This window comes from Micropterus salmoides, unplaced genomic scaffold (assembly GCF_014851395.1).
Source record: "Micropterus salmoides isolate LMB-PRFRI ecotype aquatic unplaced genomic scaffold, ASM1485139v1 Ms_hic_scaffold_4, whole genome shotgun sequence".
Taxonomy (NCBI): Eukaryota; Metazoa; Chordata; class Actinopteri; order Centrarchiformes; family Centrarchidae; genus Micropterus; species Micropterus salmoides.
Window position 1 is genome coordinate 12,426,656 of NW_024043372.1, and position 26,855 is coordinate 12,453,510.

General features: G+C 40.2%; 1 protein-coding gene across 4 annotated transcripts in view; it reads right to left on the bottom strand.

The window, feature by feature from the left end:
- anks1ab (ankyrin repeat and sterile alpha motif domain containing 1Ab) overlaps positions 1–24,182 on the bottom strand; it is a 44,292-nt gene extending 20,110 nt beyond the window's left edge. For all 4 annotated transcript variants that reach the window (XR_005441353.1, XM_038695561.1, XM_038695560.1 and 1 more), the window contains exons 1-3: positions 23,649–24,182; positions 9,742–9,814; positions 3,159–3,274 (exon numbers count right to left, since the gene is read on the bottom strand). Coding sequence is in view for 3 of the 4 variants with exons in the window: in XM_038695561.1 (XP_038551489.1) it covers positions 3,159–3,274; positions 9,742–9,814; positions 23,649–23,942 (483 nt within the window). In the remaining variant the exon portion in view is untranslated. The remainder of the gene's footprint in view (positions 1–3,158; positions 3,275–9,741; positions 9,815–23,648) is intronic.
- Positions 24,183–26,855: the final 2,673 nt, after the last annotated feature.

Sequence of the window (26,855 nt, forward strand, 5' to 3'; positions counted from 1 at the left end):
ATGTAGCTGTTCATATTTGCAGCTCCAGCTGCTTTGTCATCTTATTCTGGTTTATAGGCAGGAATAAAGATACAGGGAGAACCTTAAAAATGTGGAGCTAAGCGTTTTTCCCTGTGGACTGCTGCAGATTGATTTTTCCCGGCCAAGAATGTTAAAATGTTCTGTAGTCTTTGCTCAATCGGCTCTTACTGGATTGGTTTCAGAGCACAATGCAGCAGCATTCACAGGCCTGTATCAGGGTGCAGTTTGGAGATTACTCACTGATCGCTAGAATAAAGGTCAAAATTAAGCAGGGTCTGATGTAAGGGAGGCCCAAAATAGATTCTCCACTTTTATTAACACAGTTTGAAGTTTGACGATGCCTCGGGAGACTTGGCAAACTTATTATTTCATGCTGCATTTGAAACATGTGACAGGAATGTATGGTTCAGTTCTTACATAGCTTATGAGTTATGGTAGTTTGATTTAATCTGATGCGACTTGCAGATGTAGCCATGGTAGAAGTCCTTCATCTCACTAAATGCACTCACTTAATGCAACAGCTCTATTGCTCTGCACCACAGAGGAATTGTTAATAAAATTCTAATTTTGTTACTTTACAGTCAGCAAGGGCGTAACAATAATCTGGCAAGGAAAGAAGACTTCATTTATGTATTACAATATGTATGTTCAGTTCTACATTATAACGATTGAGAAAGAGGGGGCTGCAGAGTCTGATGCAATATTAATGCTGGAAAGATGCAATGTAAATGCATGATGGGGAACTTCTAAGATGTTTTGCACTAGACAATTTGCCTCACTGCCACATTAGTTTGGAATCAGAGCAACAAACTATATTGCTATAAAAAAAAAATTATGTCGAACTCTTTGACTGACAATAAATCCAACAAATGTATTCTGAAGATTAAGTTCAGTTAGACTGATCACATCTAAAGCGAGTCTGGCTGAATCTAAAAGGGCACAATATTAAACATTCACAATGTCTGCCTGACTACTCTGACCTTTCCCTTGTTTGCAACCTCCACATCCTTGTAAATATCCATGGGTAATTTGCCTTGTGAAGCTAATGATTTATCTCCTTGATGCATCAAGTCCAGCAGACACATTAGTCGTGGCATGAAAATTAACATCAGAATGACTAATGACTCATAGTCCTCATCACATTATATCCCGGAAATCTTGATCATCGTGTAATCTTCCAACTCAATAAGACAAGGTTGCTTTGTGTTCTTTTTAAATACTGTCTAAATATGTGTACACTAGGGTTGGTGCAACAATATACACCGTGAGACGGTAAAAATTTTGCGATATGTTTAATACTAAGCTAGTTATTATTAATTTCTATTAGTAAGTTCTGGAGAATATACTATATAATGTACTATATAATAAATATTATTATATAATAATATTATTATATACATAGTGATAAAACATTGTATCCATATTAAAGCCCAACTGATTTTTTTTAGGCTGATACTAATATTGATATTTGTGAGTTTAAGACCATGAAACATTTTACAGTTGAAAAATAAACTGGTCACTGTTCTCTGGTGGACAAATTTAGCAATGAAGACACAGTTTCTAAAAAAACATATTTTTGCTATTTCTGTACTGCCTTGTCTTTTTATTTATTGTCTGACATATACAAGATACCAGTATATCTGCAATAAGCTAATATCTGCTGATATATCACTCCGGACAATTTATCGGTCTAGCTGAAATACGTATAGAACACCGCTACTGTATTCCTTCTACTGTGGCTACATCTTCTGATGACTACACATACTACTCCTTTGGGACTGTTGTAGGATTTGTACCTCATGCACAAATATAAATCTGAGTCTAAGGCTTGTATCTGCACAGCACCTTGTAGTAGGAGTGATCACATGTTCATAAGGACTCCATTATGTTGTGATCTCACGCCTTACCAGAAAGAAAAAAAGACCAGAGAGTAGCACGCCTCAGCTGTAACACTTTGTGAATATAACCACTTTTCCTATGAGCTTAGTGGTCTTGCTTAACTGAGCTCAGCAGTGACAAACTGACATATAGCCCACAGTGCTAATGCAGCTCTGTGGTCTGAGAAATGTCCGTGTTTATCCTTTGGGGCTAGTTATTTACAGTATACCGCCATGTTTTTTAGAGTAACATGGCCAGGGGATTGAAAACATTATGGTGTTTTCTACAATCATTGCCAAATGAAATATTAAGTTTACTTGCAGTGTTCTATACGGGAAACACGATAATGCTTTTAGTCAGATTGTGGACATCTTTTAAGTTGCAGTTAAATTTATTTATCAATATGTAATATGACGGAGGCATTTAAAAAAAAGCAAAACATTCATGAAAAATGTGTCAATGCTTTCCAGAAATACTAGTCTGTCTGATCATGTTTTTTAAACCATCACAGTAGACAAAGCATGTGACTTTTGATGATTCACGTACTGTGAAATAATACATTTGCAACCAAAATAAATATCTACATGCAAAGATGCATAATTAAAATCTAAAAAAAAGGAGTCTACAGTATATAAATACAGCACCAGAGCATGCTGATGCAGTGTAATCATACATTGTGCAGTTACTGCAAGATTGTCTTATAAGCACCACAAGAAGAGCATAATAATAGGTACAGGATTTAATGAGATTATGCGAGCAACCATGCAAAGTGTATTTGGACTATAGTGTGTTTAGATTAAGGATTGTCCAGGTTCATCTACACAGGGGTCAGGTCCAGTGACTATAAATCAGAAGATTCAATATAGGGGGGAGGAGGTCACCTTAGAATTGTACAATAAATGAGATGATGTTTGGGAAAGCTAGGAAAATGTTAATGGGTTTTGGTTGTAATTTGTCTTGCCATTGGTGACAGCCCATATTCTTTAAAGGGGTTCAGTGGGATGCCATAAATCTTAGCAGGGTCATGCATTGTACAAAGGTGAAGAGAGTTATGAAGGGGAAAGGGGAACGAGGGAAGGAAGAGAAAGAGTGCAGGGGTAAGGGTGAAAGAAATAAAGAAGGGGTTGGGGTGAGTGGAGCTACTGAGAGACAAGCAGAGGGCGAGAGAGCAGAGTGGTGACATAAAAAGACAAATGCAGCTAGGCTGAGTGATGTAAAGTGGAACCGACCCCTGAGATGACGTGCTGCAGGTGACTCACCATGAATCGTAGGTCGTCGAAGCCATTGAGCAGGAACCTGCTCTCATACTGCGGGAGCCCCACGTGCTCCAGCCACTCTCCCACCGGCTGGTCCAGGGCTTTACCACAGGCCCCATCTGCCGAGAGAGGGAAGCGCTTCAGCAGGGAGAAGCCGTTCAGCCGGTAGCAGCGGCACTCAGAGGACGACACATGGCATTGCCACATCATCCTCGGCCAGCAGAGGCAGAGCCGAGTGCAGCAGCACCAGGCGGGGTGGGGGGGAGACAGGGTCCAGGCCGGGGGTGAGGGGCTCCCAAGGTAAAGGCGGGGGCCCAGCTAACTCAAACACAGGAGGAGGGTAGGAAGTGCTCAGGCCCAGCTCAAGCCCTGCAGGGGACTGACTAGGCTAATATACACCCACTGGTGTTAGTGTGACTGACTGGAGATGTCAGGCGAGGGTGGAGGTAGTGCAGGGAAGGAAGCCCATCTCAAGCTTGGTATTGTAAGTTATGTTGGACTGAGCCACTACGGCATCTTCCAACAAACAGGGTTCACTAAACATTCCTTTAGTGAGCAGATGAGCGAGTGTAGAAACAAGTGCCTAGCTAGTCAAAAACCCCCAAAAAACATAACTAATACACAATACTGAACACTACAGGTTAAGTAACTAAATCATTTTCAGGCTGGGGGAAAATGGAAATATGTATCACTAAATCAGACATTTTCATACAACACACATTATTTACTCTGCTAAAACTATGCCCATCATTTTTTCTAAAATCAAAAAATACTCCATTAGGCTGTCACACAGAAATATTCAGTTCCCCCAAAATAAATTTGTCAGGGTTTTCACCACATACTTGTAAAGCTCTGGCTGAGTCCCATGGCTTCATTGGTCAACCTCTTTGAAAGCTAGGACACGGCTCATACAATGAAGGTAGCAGCATTCTAATGTACTGTTGAGGTACTCGTGTTATTTTTGATCAAGGAATACACATTTGCTTAAATAATTTTCCGTCCTTACTCCAGAGCCACAAGGAGTACGGTCAGGTAGACATATTGTAAATCCTACATCAAAAAAAGAAACGTTGGCTTAGGATTTCCACAGTGTGCTGATTCCAAACTCCTCAATTCATAATCAAATCCAAGTATAGATTCCTTGATGAAGCTCCAAGTAAGCTGTCTGCCAGTGGAAAAAGGTTCGCTGTCCTTGGTGGTGCCAGTGCTCCCTGTGCTGCCCAGCATTCACACTCTTCAGCAAGCTGCTGGCTGTGCGGCTCCGCCAGAGAACGTGCTTCTCATCTCTCAAAGCAGTAAATCCAGGTTCAGATCCAAAAGACAGCAAGTGAGCCTCTTGACTCTGAAGCAAGGATCACTGCAGGACCACAGTGCAGGTTAAGCTAGCTCCTTCCTGAGGCGGGTACCCCCCCCCCACTCCCACGCCAGCCCACCTGGTTCTTCTCCTCGCTGGGTACAGCTAGCAGCCTCTGTGCTCAGGGCAGAGGTTTGCTGCATCCCCTGCCTGTCTGAGACATGCAGGCAGTGCAGATGCAGTCACAGCAGCTGCTCCTGGCTCACACACGCTACCCCTCACTGCTCACAGGGCATAACGTCCTGACGCCGGCTACTTAAACACACGAGACCACAGATCTGCCTCAACCTCAGCCACTGCTGCCACGTCCTTCCCACATCCACGACAGGCAACAGACTCAGTGATCATCCCCTTCTCATCCAAGTAAATCCCTCAAGCTCTTCTTTTTAACTCCCTCCCCTTCTTGCTTTCTTTCTCTTGCTCTCGATCTCATAGCCCCAATGCCATACTGTGTGATCGCACTGCGGGGCTGCCGTATGCTGCCTGATGAAGTGGGGTGCTGCTCCACGTAACCACCTCTCTCTCCCTCACTCTCCCACTATATCAATTCCCCTCCCTCTGCCATTCTCTCTCTCTCTCTCCCTTGATGGCTTGCACTCTCCCTCGCTCTGTCTCGCTCCCTGCCTCTCGTTCTCAAACACACAGACAGATGCAAACACCAAGACACTTTCCCTCTCTTCATCGTCTGTCTCTCTACCCCTTTACCCTTCTATCTAGCCTCTCTTTCTTTCTCATACTAATGCACACATTCTTGCTCTTGTCTCTCTCTCGCTCTCTCTCTCCCCTTACCCCACCTCACCCCCCTCTTTCTTCCTCCACTGCACTGATTAGAATTGCACAGAGGCACTCTGATCTTGCCAGTGTAGAAAGGACACCACCATCAGAGGCAAGGAACAAGCACTGAGAGCCCCAAATCACAGTCATTTTCGGTAAAGAATGACCAGACTGTAAAGGGATGACAGAGCCAATCCTCTTCTGCAGGAGCAACGCCGATTCTTTAGGCTAACATGGGATATTGAAACAAAGAGCCTCCTCGGGCTCCTGCACATAAGCAGATGGCTTTAATTCATTTACATCTTACTTTGATGACAGGACAAGGGGGCAGTATTGATTCAAGACAACAGAAGTCTCTAATGCACTCATGCGAGAGAGGAAGAAGTCCTGTCTCTTCTCCATCTCATCCAGTCATACAGCATGACAGAAAAGAGGCAAATTCCATTATGTACTTCCAGATGCTCATGTCACATCACATTTTTTAGAGCACAACAGGAAAAAGCCTGAATAAAGAAATAAATTTTTTGATCAATTCTGGGTAAAAAAGACTCACACAGAGTGCCGTTTGACAAAAATTGCCATAGTCTACACAGGGAGTGGTAGACTTCAGCACCCACCTATGCAGGGCTGCTCACTGCATCCATCACTGGCGTTATCTGGGTACAGCTGCAGGCAGAACGTAATTATGCAGGCTTTCAAGCTGCTTGCAATCACCTCACACATTCGTGAAGAGTAGTCAGCCAGTCAGTAAGGCAGTCAGGGCAAGGAGAAGCAGTACACACCGAGGGAGGCAAAGTGGGGGCTATTGATTTAACCTCCTCTGTAATTGGCCGCCTGTAACCCAGTTGCTCTGGTGTTAACAATCAGGTAAAAGGCCAAGTCAGGTGTCCGTGAACGGTCAGTCATCCTCAAGGACCAATACTCATCATTTGTTATCAGGAAGAGAAGATGCTGTCAGATTAGTCCTGAAAAATGATGGAAGGAGGGAGTAAAGAAAATGGGCGAGGGAGAGATGAGCAAAAGACAGATAAGAGACAGAATAAGACTAACAAAAGAGGAGGTGATGAAACATATGGGCGAGATAAGATGGTAATAGGAAGTAAGAAGGATTGAAGTGGACTAATTATGATTCACTACGAGAGCCCACAATTCTTCCTCCTTCTTAACTCGTTCCTCATGAGCCCCATGCCAAAGTCAGCTCTTACACCTCAATATCCAGACAAAGACTGTTAAAAATACCAGCCACCACATCCAATTACTTCCATTCATTGGGGACAGCAACACCTCCCACAGTAGTAGGACCTAATTACTGACTGACAGAGTATCCAATGCTCCTCCGTGGGGGGGAAGTGGGTCACTTTCTTATCCCCTGTTAAACAGGCCAAGCTGTCAAATCTATCCAAGTGGGTTTCGGTACTGTTTGAGCACTGCTAGGTGTAGACTTGACGCCGTTCGAGCACCCAGAAAGACCTATTTACAGCAGAAGAGGTAGAGGCTGTGCCTAGATAAAGCTGTGCCTCTTTATCAGAGCAGGGGAAAAGCACTAGCTCCTTGTCAACACACCCAAGCACTGGAGAAAATGAGCCGCAAAGCTGAATTAATTCAGGGAAACTGAAGGCGGACTCTTTCCTTTGAACGTCAGAGTGTGCCTGTACACAAACGTAGCTGATGCCTCCTGTGTGCTGTTAGCTGAACTCTCTCTCTCCACTCCCTCTCTCTTTTTAAGCTCATTTACTCAGTGCTCTCTTAGCACACAATCGAGGTACTCGTGATGGGCACACACCACAAATAACATCATCCTTTCGCATGCAGAATGGCAAAAAAATTGCCGATGCTAAACGCAAAAATCTGATGTTCAGAGATCTGCTTCCTGAAGAGAAATTGGCCATTCTTGGCTCCTGATGTGAGAGGGACAGCATACAAGGAAAAGGTGGATCGGATGAAAATACACAAAAACAGAGATAGAGCATAAGGTTCTGTCACAATAAAAAGATAAAGGTGGAATGAAGAGTGACAATTTAGTTTTCTATCTTTGTGCAACACTCCTATCTCTTCTCTTTTCCCCTCCTCTCCTCTTCTCTCTCTCGCTCTCTCTCTGCTGGTGATGACGCTGAAGGGTACCTGTTTGTTCCCTTTCATTACATTGTGGAAAAATATGACCTCTTTACTCAGCGACACATACAAATACAGCAACAAAACCATTCTCGCAACCTCCGGAACTACTTGCACAATCTCCGATTAAAATTGGAGCAGCAACTGCATGACTCAGCTGAATCTGGGACACTTTCAGCATGCCGTTCTTCAAACAAGGCCTAAAAATAGCACACACCTATATGTGTAGAAGACGAAAAAAACAAACAACATATTTCCTCTTATGTAATGTGGAATAACCTCAGGTCTTAATTGTTAGGTTAGCAATTAATCTTAGAATGCTTGGCTGTGTGGGAAGTCAAGTTGCAATTAAAATCATAAATTAACACTGCAATGGAAATCAGCTTTGCTTTAGGATTGCTTTGCTAAAATGTATCTTCTTTTGTCCTAATATTAACAAATACAAATAATTTTATAATTTTGTGAGGGTTAAAAGCAAGAGGAATTTATGAACAGTAATATACTCTCTAAATTAGGTAATATTAAGATGAAGATGGTGAAAGTGGTTATGGTAAGGTTTTTTTATAATTGCTCTTTTATTTCATTATTGTTTTTTAATTAACTTGATTTTAAATGTATTTCAATATATGTTTTAATTATCTGTAAGGTACCTTTCATTTTGTTTCTGAAAGGTGCTATATAATTACAGTTTACTTCTATACTAATTTTATATTATTAAATTGGAGCCTTTTCACTTACTTTCACAATATACTGTGGGTTTTTGTTATCTCATGTCTAAAAGAAAATTAAGAGCCCTAATGTACAGTTCCCCTTTATGACTAAAATTAAATATATCATATATAAGTAAAGAAGAGATTTGATTAAATGAGTAAATGTCCTTAAGATTTTTTATACTCAGCATTTAGTTTAATTGGTTGCTTATTTAAAACTATTACTTTCCATTTTAACTGCATAGACATACACTTTACGCCTTTATAATGGGCTGACAGCAAAAAGTGATGTAAGATGCAACATAATTACTGACACGTGTAGAGTTAAATGGTGGTGCAGTAGTTAAAGTTTAAATTCTCCTAATTTGAATGTCATTTCTTTTCTACTAATTCTGCATCCTTTCTTTATATCCTTTTATCCCAACCACAAATTTTACTGTTTCTGTTCTTTCAGCTTGGATGGTGTTACACCTTCCTGTAGCAAGCAGCTTGTTAATTCACGAAACATACTGCGCATAACTAATGAAAATGTTGTCTTAATAAATCTGATCTGAGATTTCTAAAAGGCAGTCCTGTGCAAACCCAGAGAAGCTGTTATGCAATAGTATATGATGAAACCACCTTATGGCAGAGTATCTAATGGATGTAGGTTTACACTGTTGTCAACTCAGGGGTGTTATCTAAAGAAACTGAAGTGGTGCCAGCTGGCTTCTCCCTCTGCACTGCCTGTAGGACACTTGATGAAGTGTACTATCAATTCAAGCCCTATTAAGATATACAGTAACTCCAGAAAAAAATAACATGACAGTGAAGGAAATTCAGAATTAGATTTTCTATGATGTCCAAACTTTGTGTCTAACAAATAACAACAATGGTGTGCCAAAAAAAATGCAGCTTCTATCTCTGTGACTTAAAACTAAACTTCCATCCATCTTTTCTGAGTGTGTTTGAATATTAAACAGCAGCTCTTAGAAAAGTTGCTTAAAAATGTAATCAGTTGCAGTGTGTTTGGTTGCAGGCAACATTACATATAATTCTCATCTGGGCTGTACAATTAATTGAAATTGAATTATGGCCTACTGCAATCTTCAAATTCCAGAGGAGCAATATTTGTTAAAGGCAAAATGTGTGTCAAAATACCATTTTAAATGAAATATTGTCGTGCTGCAGAGATGTCCAGGCCTACACATCATATTCTACGGACATAAGAAAACATATTTTTTCAGTACAGATCCATGCCAAAATCACACCATAATCATTTAAATATGTGTTTCAATGAAAATGAGAATCATTATGTGAAAATTATGATTCAATATTGCAAATCATATCGCAATTCCAAAATCAGTCAAAATAATCGCAAATAGATATTTTTTCCAAATCATTCAGCCCTATTCCCATCCAATAAACTCTATGGGCTATTATCAATGCAGCACCAAGGGCAATTAAGAGCTTTATAAATGGTTAATGACGAAGACTCACTTAATCCCCTAGACCCAGATGTCATTTTGCATTACCCAACCAATAAATTACACACCACATAGTCATATCTCCAGGGGGGGGAAAAAACACTCCATTCTGAATAAACGAGAAATTCTATCATCATGGAAACATAATAGAATAGGTGGTGAAGCATTACCTGAGCTTGGTGTGGGCTGTTTATTTTTGGACGTTTCAATGCCTGCCCCAATTAAGTTCATGATCTTCTCAATCTGTTAAAGAGAACAAGAGAAAATAATCAACTTTGATTTGATTGAAACAACTCCTAATGAATAAAAGCAGCTGGGATGTTGACATTCTTTCAGTCTGTATCAACATTTTCCATTAATTCAAAACATGCATTAAACTCCTGTCTAAAGCTCCTCCATCCTACCATAGCCAAACCAATTATAAAACAGGAACACTGAATAAGTGGCACTGGGTAAGGAGTTATGACAGTGAGCTGCTGCTGCTGCTGCTGCTGCTGCTGCTGCTGAGTATTGGGAAGGAGGCCTGATGCTTTACAATGATGGATTACAAGCAACAGTCCAACGTGTACAGCAATTCAATGACTAACCCACCACTCAGCAAAAACACAGCAGGGTGATAAGGTGAATTTCAATCTAGAATCTACTGAAACTCCAAATTATCATAGGCAGTGCACAGAACTGACCCTCCAGCAGCAGCATAAGGTAGTAACAACGGGCCCCAGTGCAGGCTGTTTTGATGGGCCCTTGGGCTACACAGTTAGGAAGCACGTGCACACATTCGCTGTGTTTGTGACTAGAAGGGAACCCTGGACTGGCATATTTGTGTCCCTTGTTTCCTTTGCACCGTTTAACAACTGATAAGATAAGATGAAGTAAATACCTCAAGCTCCTTAAATAGATTCCTTTCCATATTAACATATTAAATTCTCTTCAGTTCTCTTTTTGTGCATCTCTCTCCAACACACACGCTGCTGCTGCAGCTGTGTTGCGTGCGCCTGGACGCATCAGTCTAAAGCAAAGAACCATCATGAGATGGATTTTAGAGTCACCTCGACTAGAATCTGTCACCTAGACTATTATAATTGCAAAATACAGAAGTCAAAGAGAAAGTTATTAGGAGCATGGCCAGTGCTGTCATTGTCAAAATCCTGAAACTTCACTACAAACAGCTGAGTGCAGGGGGTGTCCACTGTGCTGAAATGACGCAGACTTTTTCGGGCAATTTCAGTACAATAACCTCCCGAATCACGACAACCACATTCCTCTTCGACAGAGAGCCAAGACATTATGGTGAATAAGAAAGAAAAGTGGCCTACTCATAACTCAATGCCATGTTCTGAAAACAAACCAGCAAAGGCGCACAGAGATTAATTCCAACACGCACATCCACACTATTAACCAGGTAGGCCTACTCAGCGGCGAGCTGACCCCGAAATGATAACAGCCTTTAAAACAGCGGCACGGTCGCCACACCAAATCCACTGAAAAACCACTTGAAAAGTTAGTTACCTATTTGAAAGGCACCCGACGCGCCTGCATTGAGCGACATCTTTGATAATGTCCTCAGTAATCCAAAACAATCTTATTTGGGAGCTTTGTGATCCTCTCCTCCAGTTCTTTTCTCTCCTGTCTCTTCTTGAAATAACTTTTCAATGACTGCTAGCTTGCACGTGTGCTCAGCTAGTCTACTTGGCAGATTTTGCATTTCACCCTGTTTCTGGAGTCTTGTCACATGTTCAAATACAAACTTAAGATTGGGCAGCCATATACATTTTACCCAGCAATCATCACTGCACATGTGGGCTATGTGACACGAATAGCAAAGAAAATAAGACTAAATTCATTCTGTGGAATCTGTGGAATACATTTTTTATATTTCACTGTATACCTTATAGCCTACTGCTTGCAGTCAGTAGTTTTACCCACAAAAGTCTGTAGTGTTAGACACCACGGCAAAGGGGGAAATGCACATATAAGTGTATATGTACTACTTGATTTTAAGCAGTAACTTTGTTAGATGTCAATTGGGTGTGCACGTGCTGACTAGTAAACTTTGAATTATGATTACCATGTACCCCTCATGGGTCCCAGTGAGGCTGTATTGTCTATACCTACACCCCTTCCCTCCAGAGATTCAGGTCTGTTGCAGTGACTGTTTTTCAGTGAGTATTTGATTTCCCTCTCAGACCTGTATTATTTAAACTTCAAAGAATAAAGGCAACAGCTTACTGCAAGGTTAAGAGAGCACAATGTTGCATGCAGGAGATTACAGAGCAACTCAGAGAAGAGTTGGTTAGGGGCTTAGAGACAAAAATGTTTATTTAAGTAGTCTCTGACTTTCCAGGAGAGCCAAAGCAAACAACATTTCCAGGTTGCTTGCTTTTGTTTATTTTGCTGGATAACTGAACAATAACTCAAGTTAAAACAAGGCTTTTGGTGCTAGATGCAGTATGTCATTAGCACAGTGGTAAACAGCTAGTCTGGCTCTGTCTTAAGGGTGCAAATCAATTTACCTGCACCTCTAAAGCTCACTAATTAACACTTTATATATGTGTCTAATACAAATTGTGGTTTTAAGAGGGGTTAGGCTGGTTGCCTTTCATGGTGGTGACAGAAGTTCATAGTGTCCAGCCAAGAAATAGTCCTCCAAAAAAGATGTAAAATGACAAATTGTTATGTTTACACTTATTTTCAGACTGTGCTAGGCATATTTCTCAATTTCCAGTCTTTATGCTATCATGCTAAGCTTGCCAGCTGCTTCATAGTGAATGCACACATTTAAGAGTGGTAGCAATCTCCTCATCTAATTCTCAACAATGTTTTGTTCATTGTTTTTTTTCATTGTTTCTGAAAATGTCAGACTATTCCTTTAAATAAAACAGCATAAAAACTGAATAGGATAAGGCCATTTAAAGCAGGTGAGGTGTTATCCTAAACTGTCCAGTCTCTGTCCCCTCTTATTAAACATTCAAAAACAAGCATTGTGTTTCACTGATTTCATTCAGCTCGATTGGAACAGACATTTCATTTTGAAGAACCCAATGTCATATTTCTTCCACGTAAATATACACAGTGGTATATTATGACTCATGATATTCCAGCAAAAGCAAACAGTCTGGGTCTTATCATATGTACTGCATATTTGAATAGTAATCACTTATCACTAGATAAGTGTAAGCAATTTGTCTACAGAAAACCACACTGCTTGCTGACACTACATGCTTCAAGGACAACAGGACCTTATTTATGCACAGAACAAATGTACCATTCACCCCATTATAAAGAGAATAGACTAAATAAATAAAGCATTTCATATTAGTTGGCTATTTCTAAGTGAATGTCTCCAAGCACATGTTTTGACAATTTGAAACAAGACAATTAGCTGGCTGTGGTCACCTAAAATTGTATGTGTAAACTGGCAAATCAGGCTGGGAGCTAAATTTAGAATCTATTCACAATCAGCAATGAAGATTTTTGCAAGCCTGAAAAGCTGATTCTGCTTTCACTAGTGACACTAGAGACACGGCCAGGCTTATTTGATGTAATATTTAGTGTTTGAGAAAGCCCTATGCACTTCGCTAGTGGCATCAACACTGTGGAAAAGCCTTGATTCATTTGGAAGTCAGGCACGTGGGACGCATGGCATATGCCTCCAGCAATACAGACCTCACATTACTCTTTGAATTAACCCAGTTACATTCTATATCATACACACATGTACCAGGACTTCATCACATCTAAGCTTAAGTGCACCTTTATTATAACCTGTTATCAAAATGCTGCTTCTAAGGAAGTGCTGAAATATTTCGTAACATCATGCACACACTGCCTCATCCACTGTATAAATAGTTAGATGTTTGGCACTGGGTTAGCGTAGAACCCAGACGCTTCTGCTGTGAGGTGACAAGCACTAACCACTGCACGACAGCCCTATTAGTATTTTTTACTACTAAATCCACTTCAGCCTTAATCAGCAGGTACATATGGCAGTTAGGTGAGAATCAGGTTGTAAAGGTACTTTAAAGTGTAACAAATACTAAAGAAACGGTTTGATACTTTTCTTTATTGTGTTGAGGATGAGATGAAAAGATTGATACCTCTCTCATATTGGTCTGGTAAATATAAATCTACGGCCAGAAGACGGTTAGCTTAGCTTAGCATAAATCAAACTTCCAGCACCTGTAAAGTACACCAATTAGCACATTTATATCAATGCGTATAGGCTAAGCAACAGAAATACCTCTCTGTGTAATGAGCCACACAAACTACACTGCTCAAAAAAATAAAGGGAACACTTAAAAAACACAATGTAACTCCAAGTCAATCACAGTCCTGTGAAATCAAACTGTCCACTTAGGAAGCAACACTGATTGACAATCACTTTCACATGCTGTTGTGCAAATGGAATAGACAACAGGTGGAAATTATAGGCAGTTAGCAAGACACCCCCAATAAAGGAGTGGTTCTGCAGGTGGTGACCACAGACCACTTCTCAGTTCCTATGCTTCCTGGCTGATGTTTTGGTCACTTTTGAATGTCTACAACCTACACAAGTGGCTCAGGTAGTGCAGCGCATCCAGGATGGCACATCAATGTGATCTGTGGCAAGAAGGTTTGCTGTGTCTGTCAGTGTAATGTCCAGAGCATGGAGGCACTACCAGGAGACAGTCCAGTACGTCAGGAGATGTGGAGGAGGCGGTAGGAGGGCAACGACCCAGCAGCAGGACCGCTACCTCCGCCTTTGTGCAAGGAGGAGCAGGAGGAGCACTGCCAGAGCCCTGCAAAATGACCTCCAGCAAGCCACAAATGTGCATGTGTCTACTCAAACGGTCAGAAACAGACTCCATAAGGGTGGTATGAGAGCCCGACGTCCACAGGTGGGGATTGTGCTTACAGCCTAACAGGACGTTTGGCATTTGCCAGAGAACACGATTGGCAAATTCGCCACTGGCACCCAGTGCTCTTCACAGATGAAAGCAGGTTCACACTGAGCACATGTGACAGACGTGACAGAGTCTGGAGACGCCGTGGAGAACGTTCTGCTGCCTGCAACATCCTCCAGCATGACCAGTTTGGCGGTGGGTCAGTAATGGTGTGGGGTGGCGATCCCCAGACCTGAATCCAATTGAGCACATCTGGGACATCATGTCTCGCTCCATCCACCAACGCCACGTTGCACCACAGACTGTCCAGGAGTTGGCGGATGCTTTAGTCCAGGTCTGGGAGGAGATCCCTCAGGAGACCATCAGCCATCTCATCAGGAGCATGCCCAGGCGTTGTAGGGAGGTCATACAGGCACGTGGAGGCCACACACACTACTGAGCCTCATTTTGACCTGTTTTAAGGACATTACATCAAAGTTGGATCAGCCTGTAGTGTGGTTTTCCACTTTGATTTTGAGTGTGACTCCAAATCCAGACCTCCGTGGGTTGACAGATTGCCATTAAAAATTTTTATGTGATTTTGTTGTCAGCACATTCAACTATGTAAAGAAAGGAGTATTTAATGAGATTATTTCATTCATTCAGATCTACGATGTGTTATTTTAGTGTTCCCTTTATTTTTTTGAGCAGTGTACATCCCCCAAAATGAGTAAGTGAGTGTACATGGAATTGAGTTAAGTACTGAGTTGTTCTTATTAGACATGTAAGGAAAGGTGAAGGAAAGGAAAGATCCAGCTACCCTGACCTGCAAGCCATCTCTCAATGGGAATAAATTTAACACAAAGAGCACTTTCCAGTGAACGTCTGGGAGCAGGACGGAAATCATTAACTCAGATCTATTCACGCAGAAATTTAATTATTAGTCCATTTATGAAGCACATGGGGCTCTGGGTGGACCTGTCATTAAATCAGCAGTGCTCAACTCAACTGAGTGATAGCACTACATCCTGAAGTGATTTGTATGTTAATGCAGGTTGATCTGCTCTTAAATTCCTGCACACACTGCAAAGAATATCTATGGGATGTCACCTTTGCTTTGAAAAAGATCAGACAGCAAGGTGAAATCATTTTGCTTATTTCCAATACAAGTCAAGTGGTTGACAGATTCTTTGTGACCAATTCATCAGCCTGTATTGTCTGTAGGTATGATGACTTCTTCTCAAACTCAAAACAGGTTAAAATACACAGGAAAGAAGTAACACTTATTGACTTAAAATAACTGATAGGGTACAAAAATCCTTAACAAGACTTAATAAAAATGTTAAGTCTTGTTGTACACTCGATGGACTATAATTTCTGGCCCAACTTAAATTGCTACTGATCTTGGGTTTGTGGTTTTGATTTGGCCCAAAAGGATTCAAGAAAAATTAGATGAGAAACAGTCTGTAACTTTTTTCAGGCAATAGATTGCTGATTTAATTCAACATAGTTTCAACATGTTACAGTGTTTTTGTTACTTTTAAGTGAGCGCCATAGTGGGCAAGAGTTGGCCAGTTTTATCCTGAGTTACTCAGACTAAAGAAGTTCCTCTTAAGGCCTTATTATGCCTACACTCATTATTTGCATCACTGCCCTTGGAAAATATACAGTATATACATGAGGCACTGTTCCATGAGAGAAACATTTGAATCCTGAAATCCTAAAGTAAACCATGAAATTTAATACTCTAATTATAATTAATTGGATATTTTCCCAAATGGAGGTAGAGGCAAAAAATTGAGCAAATCTGTGGCACAATAGCAAATAGTGAATGTTTTTGATGGACTTGGGCCTATAAGGGTTTGACTGCTATAGGGTGAAATTGCTGTTGGATCCCCTCAGTTTTGGTCTGGTCTTTCTTTAGTTTTTTTTAAATTTATGTATGTCCCTCCAGGATTTCGCAATGTCGGAATCGCAACTATTAAGACAAATTCTACAAATCCCTTGAAAAATGTTCACTGAAGTAATAAATAAGATGAGAAGTAGGGTCATTTTGTCATTGAGTAAAATGCAGCGCGACCGTGAAAAACAGAATCGATCTTCTTTACCAAAGCGGGATAAAGTGTTGTGCAAAATGTGCAGTATTGTGGTCGAACATAGACGAAATCATGACTGAAACATAGAGTGGCAGAAAGGCATGGAGGACATCAGACGAGACAAATCACTGAAACACAGGCTGTTGCATCCGGGTCAATTGCAAGCACTGAAAGAATCAAGGTAAGCTGGTTTAAATGTGCATGTTAGGGTTAGGCCTGCAAAATCCTGGAGGGACTGTTAAATGATTTAAGTATAATTTTAAAGTAATGAAAAAACACATCTACCATGCAGTTTTCACTTAATCCCACAGTTTCATCGCCAAAAAACACCCCAAATCACCGCAACTTTCATTGCAATCTAACTTTCAAATATTGATATCGATCTTGACCTCAGAAATTCAGTATCAGTCAAGCTTTATAACTTATAAGCAGTTATTTCAGCAGAAAAGCAACATATCTGGTGATGCCACATTAAAGAATGTGACTTTTGTTTAAAACTGTGACACTGCTGAAGACCGATGACATATTTTTGGAGGAAATCTGCAAAAAGTTTCTTCTTCTAAAGTCATTGTAATTTTAAAAGTATATGTAAATTAAAAGGGCAGAAGTCACCACAGCTTTTGTATTTGTTTCACGTTCCCTGATTGCTCCAGCCAGTCATTTTGGGCCAAGGGTTATAGTGCACTATCGTCTTTTTTGAAATGGCAAAAGTGCACAGAAAACAGAAAAAGTGTGAAAATGGTGCAATTATTAAACTGTATAATAATAGTTATTAAGACAATCAATTCCAGCAGCCACTTAGAGTACTTATGTCTAAATACCACCTCTATAATAATTAATCACTGTCAGCTATTTGCTTTGAAGAACATAACCATAAAACAGATCAATGAAATACAATAGATGCCTACAGAAACCATAGCTGTGTCCCAATTCAATATTAAGCACTAATTCTATACAGTAAGCTAATCTTTATATTGTACTTTTTGCAGATAGAATACAAGAAATGACTTTAACATTTTTTACTAACAATATGAGACATGACCTATCAATCATACTGTGACTGTGGAACACTACTATAAATTAAACTTCATAAGGAGAAAGCAAACACACAATCCACTCTTTGTCAAGCTGTGAGCTAATTCTCACTTTGTTGTGGATTGCATTGTGGGGCAATAGAGGCCATCAAAAGACCAATGAGAAAGCAAATTTAGTATATGTACTGACATATTTGAGTATACTGAATTTTGTCAATTTTCGAGCATGAAAAAGACCTCTTCAAAACCTGCTTAGTGTGGAATTGGGACACAGCAAGTGAAGTAATAGAGAGGCTATATGATATACTATAAATTCATGTTGTTACATGTTTTCTTCCGTCCATCTTTCTTTGCTACTCAACTACATGCTAGCTATAATAATATAAAGATACCGTGAAATAATCTTAAACAATGTTAGAGATAATGTGAAATAATGTGCTTTAGAGATACAGAGTATAATATTGTCTACTAAGCAAATGTCTCTTGCACATAAATGATGGCGGTAAGCCCAAAACAGAACAAATAATGGAAATGATGGCTGGATATAATAAACTAACCAAAAAGGCTGCCTGCCTCACTGGCGCTGATCTGGAAACAGGATTACAGCCTCAGTATCATTGTAAATAAAGACAGATGGGCCAGTAGCTCCACATTATACAAGACATAATTCTATCCAGCAGTGCTCATGATTTGGATTGATTTTTATTTATTTGACAGCTTTGAAAGCACACAGTATAAACAAAGCTACTAAGAGTGGTAACAATAAAGTCATGATACCCTTCATGGTTATACTGTAAATGTGGAGAGACATGGTTGACATGAGTGCATAGCTTTGTCTCATAGATCGGTTTATCGGTTTGTGGATAAAGTGTTTTTTTTTTTTTTTTGCCTAGTACGAATCTTAATGACACAACTTATAGTTATAGTTACAATTATCATATTTAGACTTCAGACATATGATCATAGAGGTCTTTTAATTTAACAACCTGCAACACAAAATTGCTTTACTATGATTAGGGAAAGCTCGTGGTCATGGTTAAATAATTAAACACCCATTGCTATGAAATGAAACATGAACCCACACCAGTGTTAAAGCAAAATGCTTTATACAACCATCTACTATAACTTAAATCCTAAAAAACTGTCACATTACTAAATAACATAATACAATAATTTAAAAGTTTTGAAACTAGGAAGCCACATTGGCTGTCCCTTCAAATTTAAACCTTCATATTGCTATTTTCAAAATGGCAAACCTCCATTTCTAAAAGAATACAATAGATTTTGAACAGGTCTAGCCTTTGAATGTGTGGGATAACGGCGTTAAACAGTCGGTTGGATGCAATGTGGTATCTCAAGTCATGTGTTATACCTGGTGAAAATTTACAGGCAATGTGACAGGTAAAACAGGACTGTGACTACCCTCACCCAGCCCCCAGCAAACACCATCACCACTACTCTCATATTCATGTACCACATCTGTCTTACCAGATCTTCAGATGTGTTCACTCTGCCGTGGCTCTTTGTATAAATTATAAACTATCTTACACGTAGTTTGAAAATATTCCCTCTCAAACATTTTTGTAAGTTCATTCTCTTTCATTTTCACTGTAGCCAATTCAAATTCATAGATGTTGAAAACTCATTTTGGTTCATAATACATATTTAGAGCTATGGTGTATCAGTTTTCACAGTATCAATTTCAAAATGACATAGACATCATATAAATTACAAAAAGATTATAACAGAATGAAACTGACATGATAGAAATATGGGCATTTTCTAAGAATCCTAATCTGTGTGTATTATGTAAAACCACAGCCATTAGTAAGTATAGCAGCACATAAACACACGTACTGTGTGCACTTTAAAAGCATGCATGTGTAATCGTCTGCGAAATACTGCTGGGAGTACATATGAACGAAGCCACTCAAGTATCTTTTACATGTGGTTGTGTTAACCTTTGCTTTTGGAGTATTGAACAGATGTGGTGAAGACGTCAATCACCTTAATCATAAATGCCATTTCTATTATTAGTAAAGTGTGTAATGGTCATGGAAATGCAAGGTGCTTATATAATAAGGTTATTTGTGGTAATTTAAGTGAAATGTTAGCTTACATTAACGATAGCTTTGACGATACGCAGGTTTTGGTTGTAGTGTAGCTAGCTACCTAAGGCAACTAGCTAGCTAAACTAACTGAAGTTACAACAATTTACATGAAGTTTCCATTAAAATAATGGATTTATCAGAATAAACTTTCACTGAAGACAACAAAACAGACAACTTAACTAAATCAAAAGTGAAACATTCTCTTACAGTTGACATATTGACATAACAATTGACCCAGTGGTTAAACTTGGGTCACCTGAGTTGAGGACATCGGCTGTAATTAGGTCCAGTAATTAGCATTTTATCGTTACAGCTACAGGGTTAAGCTGGATTGGGTTACACAGGCAGCCGTTGTTGTCCATTAACAGTATAATTCAACTGATATATACAGTAGTTAATGTCATGTAGGCATAAATGTTTTGGTGGAAGGGATTTCTCTTAAAGTAAAACAATGTTTTAAGTTACACAAAAACTTCTGGGGGAACAGGCTAACTCTCATGTTATTTTATTCATTTATTTATTTGTTTGTTTGTTTTGTTGATTAATTTAGCAACAATACAGAGTGAGTATCCATAGTTTGGCTCCAGTTAGATGTCAAAAGAATTATTTACTAACCTGACAAAAGCTGAAATGTCAGGTAGAGGACATCATAACACGTCCTCATACATTTGAACCATCAGATGCAGATGCAGTCACCTGAGTCACTGAGAGTGAATGTGGTGTATGTCCTTGAGGTTTTCCATTGAGTATTTTCCTTTATCAAAGTTGCAGTTAGACTAATGATAAACAATGTTAGATAGTGTGTAATATTTAGGAGGATCAATTCACAGAAATGTAATGTATTATACATAACTATGTTTTCAGTAGTGTATAAAGTAAATGTATATTTCGCCACTGAATATGTAAGATGAAAAAGAAGAACAACAAGAAATGTTAGAAGTACTAGTAGTAGCAGTCTAGTGGTTTATTAGAAGTAAGAAAATAAGAGAAATTTGCACAAATGGAGGCCCACATGTATTATTTAGCACAAGAGCTGACAGAGTGTGCCGGCCACCTTACCTTCTCCTGTGAGCTTGGAACTGAGGGGTGAGCAGTGCATTCATGTGACGTCGAATAATCAGAATCTTATTTTCCTCCTTAACTCTTAGTTGCAGAAAGAGAAATAAGTGTACATGGGACATAAAGAAGTATACAGAATTTTGATTTGTGCAAAATCGCGTATTGCAAATATATATTTTGCAAACGTAATTTGTAATATGGTTATAACGCTTAGTTTGCTGTCCACGTAGAGTGAACTAGATGTCTGCATGTTGTTTATACGCTCTGATAATGCTAATTCAACAAATCTTTGTTGCAGCGTCTATGTTGATTCTACATTCCGACTTAGGAGCACATGAACAAACACTGAAATAGGAAGAACTTCACAACTTGGGAAATGGGACCATCTGAGGAGCATGTGAATGCACCATGAGATGCTGGTTGCAATTCGCAATCCTCATTACTAGATGCCACTAAAACTCACACACTGAACCTTTAGGTAGTTCAGAATGCCAGCATTTGTATTCAGTACTTTTGCTTTCTGTGTGCACATTTACTGACATATGTCAGTTTGATTTTGTATCTGACCTTAAGTCCATGTTCCCTTTGAACCTAGTCTGTTTCTTTAATGTTTGGTGGTGGATATACTCACAGGCCAGAGTCAATTTTTGCCTCCGCCACACACATCTACACCCATATCCCCAACCCAAACAAATCCCTTGAAATCTTGACAAGAAACAGACACTCAGGAGCAGCTGCAAAACAGGATGCCCTTGGAAACAGGATACCCCACCCAACATGGCCTGAATAAACAGTTCTGTCAGAGAGCAGAGGGGTGGGGCAGAGAGCAGGCACTGGACATGAAGAGATGACAAAGAAAGGGGTGCACAAAGCCAAGCAAAAGTTCAAGATGTCTAAGTACTCTGAAGTGAAACCCAACTGCCCTAATGATGGACAAGGTGCATGCTCTCCACATACTGCAAACCAAGACCAGACTCTGGTTATGTGACAATTACATAGGCAGGGCTGTCGTACTTAAGACCACTTAAGTTGAGTTCATGACAAATCCTGGTCCAATTTCTATTATCGTGTATCTATCCATGGATTAGGACCTCCAGCTTTGTATTACATTACTGTTAAAGTAGCCCTTCCTTTTTATTCCAGGAAACCACATTAATTGAGATGAAGTGAAAAACAATATGATTATATTAAAAAGAATGACGTATATATACATACATTTTTTAAACTATGAAAATATAATCATCCTTACATCCAGTTGTGCATAAAATTAGACATCTAAAATGAGCTTGGTTGTTGCATGTCAAAGACACACTATGGAAAATAAGCATTACCAGCAAAAGCCACGAGTTGGCCGATAGGGTGCCGCCATGTTGAGTTTTTGCAACCAGCGGCACTGGATGTGACCATATTTGGACAAGATGGTTGAGCTAACGGCTTTGTCCGGAGCTAGCTAGCTTGCTTAGCAAGGTGCATCTGTAATTCACGTTAACTGTGATTTTAACAGAGCTGACAATTTTGTCCAGCGAACAACAGTCTTAAAACTAAATGTACTCACCAAGTGAACAGCCAACTCCTAATAAGCTTTTTCAACGGTGCTGGTTAAATTTACACAGTGTTGTTGGTATGGGTCACCTCTAGCCTGATTGACAGGTCGCCATGGTAACGACTTAATAATAGATAGGTAGATAATCCCGCCCTGAAGAATACTCTGCTTCATGGTCTATTTTCCTCCAAATGGGACCATAATTTACTAAATGTACATCATGTTGTATTGAAGAAGACATGAAACTAGTGACTGAGACCATAAACTCATTAGGAAAGTGTTTACTGAAGTAATTATTCAGCTGAGAAGTAGGGTCATTTTACCATTATATCTAATGGAGCCAGGCTTCTTTTTGCAACCAGAAGAGGCTGATGCTGACTTACTGTATGTGTTTCACAGGAGGAAAAGAAATATCAGCAGGTGTTTCACTGCTAGCTAAGATATCGTTGGTTATGCATGACAAGATATTGCACCATGTAAAACTTAACCTCTTAATAAGCTCTTGTAATCTTTATTGTTGTGATAGGGATCAAGCACCCAGCAGAAAGTGTCAGAAATGTTCTAGTCTTCTGCTTTGTGGATGTTTTTCAAGTCGCATAATTTTGCCTGTAAGCTGTGCACTATGATAATATATCATATATATACACACATATATATATATCAATCATAATATGTCATCAGCCATTATCCCCACAGTGCCTTTGGAAGTTTTGCTAGGAAATCATTATTAATATCATGGTCTTTGCAGTGCTTAAGGGTGTACTGCATTTACGCTCCAAAGTGCTCAAAAATCACAAGTTAAAGCTTTTGGGGATAATGGGAGGGGGGGTTGCTCAAAGCTGAAAGTAGATGGCGCAAGACAGAGCAAAGAACCAAGAAGAGTGCAGGAGGAGACAGTGGAAGCGTGGGTCGCCCCTGAGACATGTACTGAGTGGATGTGGAATGACAGCACAAGCCCAATTAGTCTTGGATGCCAGGGCTGCTACAGGGAGGTCGGTGCAAGTGATCAAGCCATTCATGCATTCAACCACCAACCCGCAGGCATTCTACGCCAACAGCCTGGGTAAAGTTACTACAGTCTATCACTGCTTCTGCTGGACTCTCATACTGCTGCCTCTGCTCTCCCCCTCTTCCTTCCTTCCTTCCATTCTCTCTCTTGAAATGTGCTGTTTCACCCATTCCCATTTCTTTCTTTTTTTCTCTTATCAGCCTCACTTTTCTCTAACACATTCACACTCACTAACGCACTCTCTCTTAAGGACATTAACACACTCTACTTGAAAGCCTGCCCATGCCTTAACACCGACAGTGCCACTCCCTCTGTCCTCTACAAACTCCCACTTGTTTCACATCCCCAGAGCTCGAGTATTACCTCATCCCACTCAGAGGCAAAGGAAGACATGCGCTCCGCGGACGGCTGCCCAGTGCTGCAGTTAGACACGGACCCACTGCGGCCAGTCAGATTTCCATCCTCCTCTTCGAGTGGTGACGCCAACAAGTCAGAGTCTGACTTGGACAAGCTTCGAATTAGACCCAGGTCTGCAGGTCTGACTTTGACTGCTGCCACCAATACAGACTCAGCTGAAACTTCACTCGAGTTCTTAACGTCAGCCTTTGGATTCTGGATCACCTTGGCGGGGTTGGCGTCCGCCATCCGCTCTGCCATTGTTTTGGAGCTGCCAAGTGCAGCTCAGAGTCCTCAGTTTCCTGCAGTATTCTGACTTTTCAAGTCAGTCCAGAGAGGGGTCTAGGATCTTTGTGGAGCTTTTCAACTTCAACAAGATGTGGAAAGCCGGTCAGTGGTAGTACTGAAAGACACAGATCAATGAAATATAAGTACTGTAGACTAGAGAAATTCGCCTGTGCACCAACTGACTCCAACTTACACAAAGTGCTCCTGTTTGGAGGGAAAGGGAGCCTGTAAGTGAGAGACAATCATCAGGGTCCACCCACTAGTTGTATCCTGTTGCCCTCCCCTGGTTGCCTCAAAGAATCCCCCTCCTTTATCCTCTCAACTGTGACTGTTTAAATAATCCTACATGTTCTACTTTCCACATATTCTGCTTTTCTTATCAGGCCATGTATCTAATGGTGTGGTCGTGAATATTCCCAGTAGTATCTGAAAACCAGCATTAGATGAATAAAGAAGCACATGCATGTTTTCCTTTGCATATACATGTGACACAGACATTCATAACGGACACCCAGACACACACGGATTCATTCAAATGCATAGTACTTTAAGATAAAGCCTGATGTCTGATGGTTAAAAACTTTAACTCATCACTGTCAGCTGAAATTAACAAAAAGTCCTAATTACCTGCTGACTTGTAGTCTTCACCCTGCTCAGCGTTTTTGTGTCTGTCCCATTCCCAGGTTGTTTCCAGGCTCTTCAGGAGGACCGGCTCTGTCCCATACTGAGGATCAGAGGACGGGAGGATCCCAAAGCCTGGCCTTATTCAGACTGACAGCTGGGGTAATCAGGTTACTGATGCACTGGGTGGCTGCTCCATTTTAAAGGAGGGAGAGTCGGGATTCCTTCTTTTCTGTCTGCGTGTGCAGGAGACTGGAGTTACTGAGTTAAGTTGAGCTTAGTATTGTTGTTCAAGGGCAGACATGGCATAAATTATGTTTCAGACATTTAATGATCTACCATGGACTACCAAATAAATCACAAATATCTATCATATATATTGCTTTGTTGTCCCACATTAGGAAATTTGGACTGGAGTTCCACCCATGCTGCATCCATAAAAAAATCTTCCACATACATAAAAGACAAGGATAAGCCATTTACGGGGAACATGAAACATATAACATGATAATAACACAAACAGTAAAAAAAGACATACACTGACATTAAATAGATAAAACCTATGCTACAAATATCAATAAATAAGTAAAAAAAAAAAAAGAAGCTCTGTTGGTTTCCAAATGGACTTCTTCCTTATTTGATCTACCACTATTTAAATGTTTATTAAAGCAGGGATAATCTATTCTAACGACAACATGGCACTCTAAACCTCCTCCCTGATGGCAGTAGCTGGTACTCAGTGTGTAGCACATGGCATGGGTTGATTATTATCTTGTTGGCTTGTCTTCCATGCATGATTTGTTTGGACTTTAACTGCACACAGAAGTTACCAATTTGAGCTGTGATGCTGCTTGATAAAGGACTACTATAAACTTCTGATCAACACCATGAACTCTGAGTCATAGATCTATCTATCCATCCATTTATCTATGTTGAACACTAAACACAACTAAAAGTGTCAATGACCTGAAGTGTAGCAGAAAATTTAGGACATTTCTCTGGATGCTTCTCCATTTTTTCCTCCTAAATACTGCCTGACCAGCAGCTTCATGTCTAATAGACTTTCATGCACATATTTTACACACAAATTCAGTCTAGGCCAAAGTGGCGACATTTCACAGCCACAAAACATGGATTTTGATGCCAAAAGCATTAGATTACATTGGTTTTTTTCTACTTTTTAAAAATATATTTGAATGAAATTATGTCACTGATATCATTTACCAAACCAAAAATGCCATAAAGACATTTTATTGTGTTCTATGACTTGGAAAGCGAAATATGAACTTTTGGGATCTGCAGAGGTAAAGAAAATCAAGATAGGAAATGTTGATGATATGGGAGGAATGTAGAAAAGATCTATTCATGACTTCCAAGGGAAGTGATGCTGACAAAAGGGTCTCTTGTGAGACATCCTTAGTATTCAAGGCAACCATAGCTGTGCACAGCGCGCCTCTATGCCCTGTGCCCTCAATCAGCCAAGTTACTTGCATGCTCACCTCTTCCCTATGGGCAGCGCTGGTATGTGCATGACAGAAAAGATAACATCCTTCGCTCGCCAAGGAGGGTTCACACAGGCACATACTGCTTAGCTGGCAATGACAAAAGCCACATCTAATGAAGCACGTTGAATTGCACATCTAATGATCTCTGTGACTGTGATGTGGATGAAACAGTTATCCACATCGTCTGTGCCATTTTAAACAATAGAGGATCTGGAATACAACATGTTTCAAGATAATGATGTCTTCACGGCATATTAGAGCGACTAAAATAAAACATGCATCCCCTCCTTCAGCTGGCTGGCTGCTGAGCCTCGGGCTAAAGACAGTGGTGACTCATGAACACTCTTCTCAAACAAAGACATGCACACTGTGCAAGTCACAGAGAGACAGTGTGTACAGTAAACACACACACGCACACTGGAGTGCAATGTTTTCATGTGTCTGTGTATATGGGTTGTGTGCTCCTAAATTGTTTGCGCTCCCTGACACACAGATGCCTTTTCAGGATTCTTGTGCGTATTTGTGACATTTTTAATAACACTGCGCAAGTGCGCAACAACTCCAGTCTATAAATCATTATCCTTCTTAGCAATTTGGTGCCCTGCAATTCCCACCTGATCAGCAGGCATTACCAAGACACAGAATGAGGCCCCTGGGTAAAGACCTAATAAAGTTAATCAACCTAGGAAGCTATTACCTTCCGACAGACTGTTTGGCTTCAAAACTAATCTGCAAATGGCAGCAAAACTCCAAATCAGCC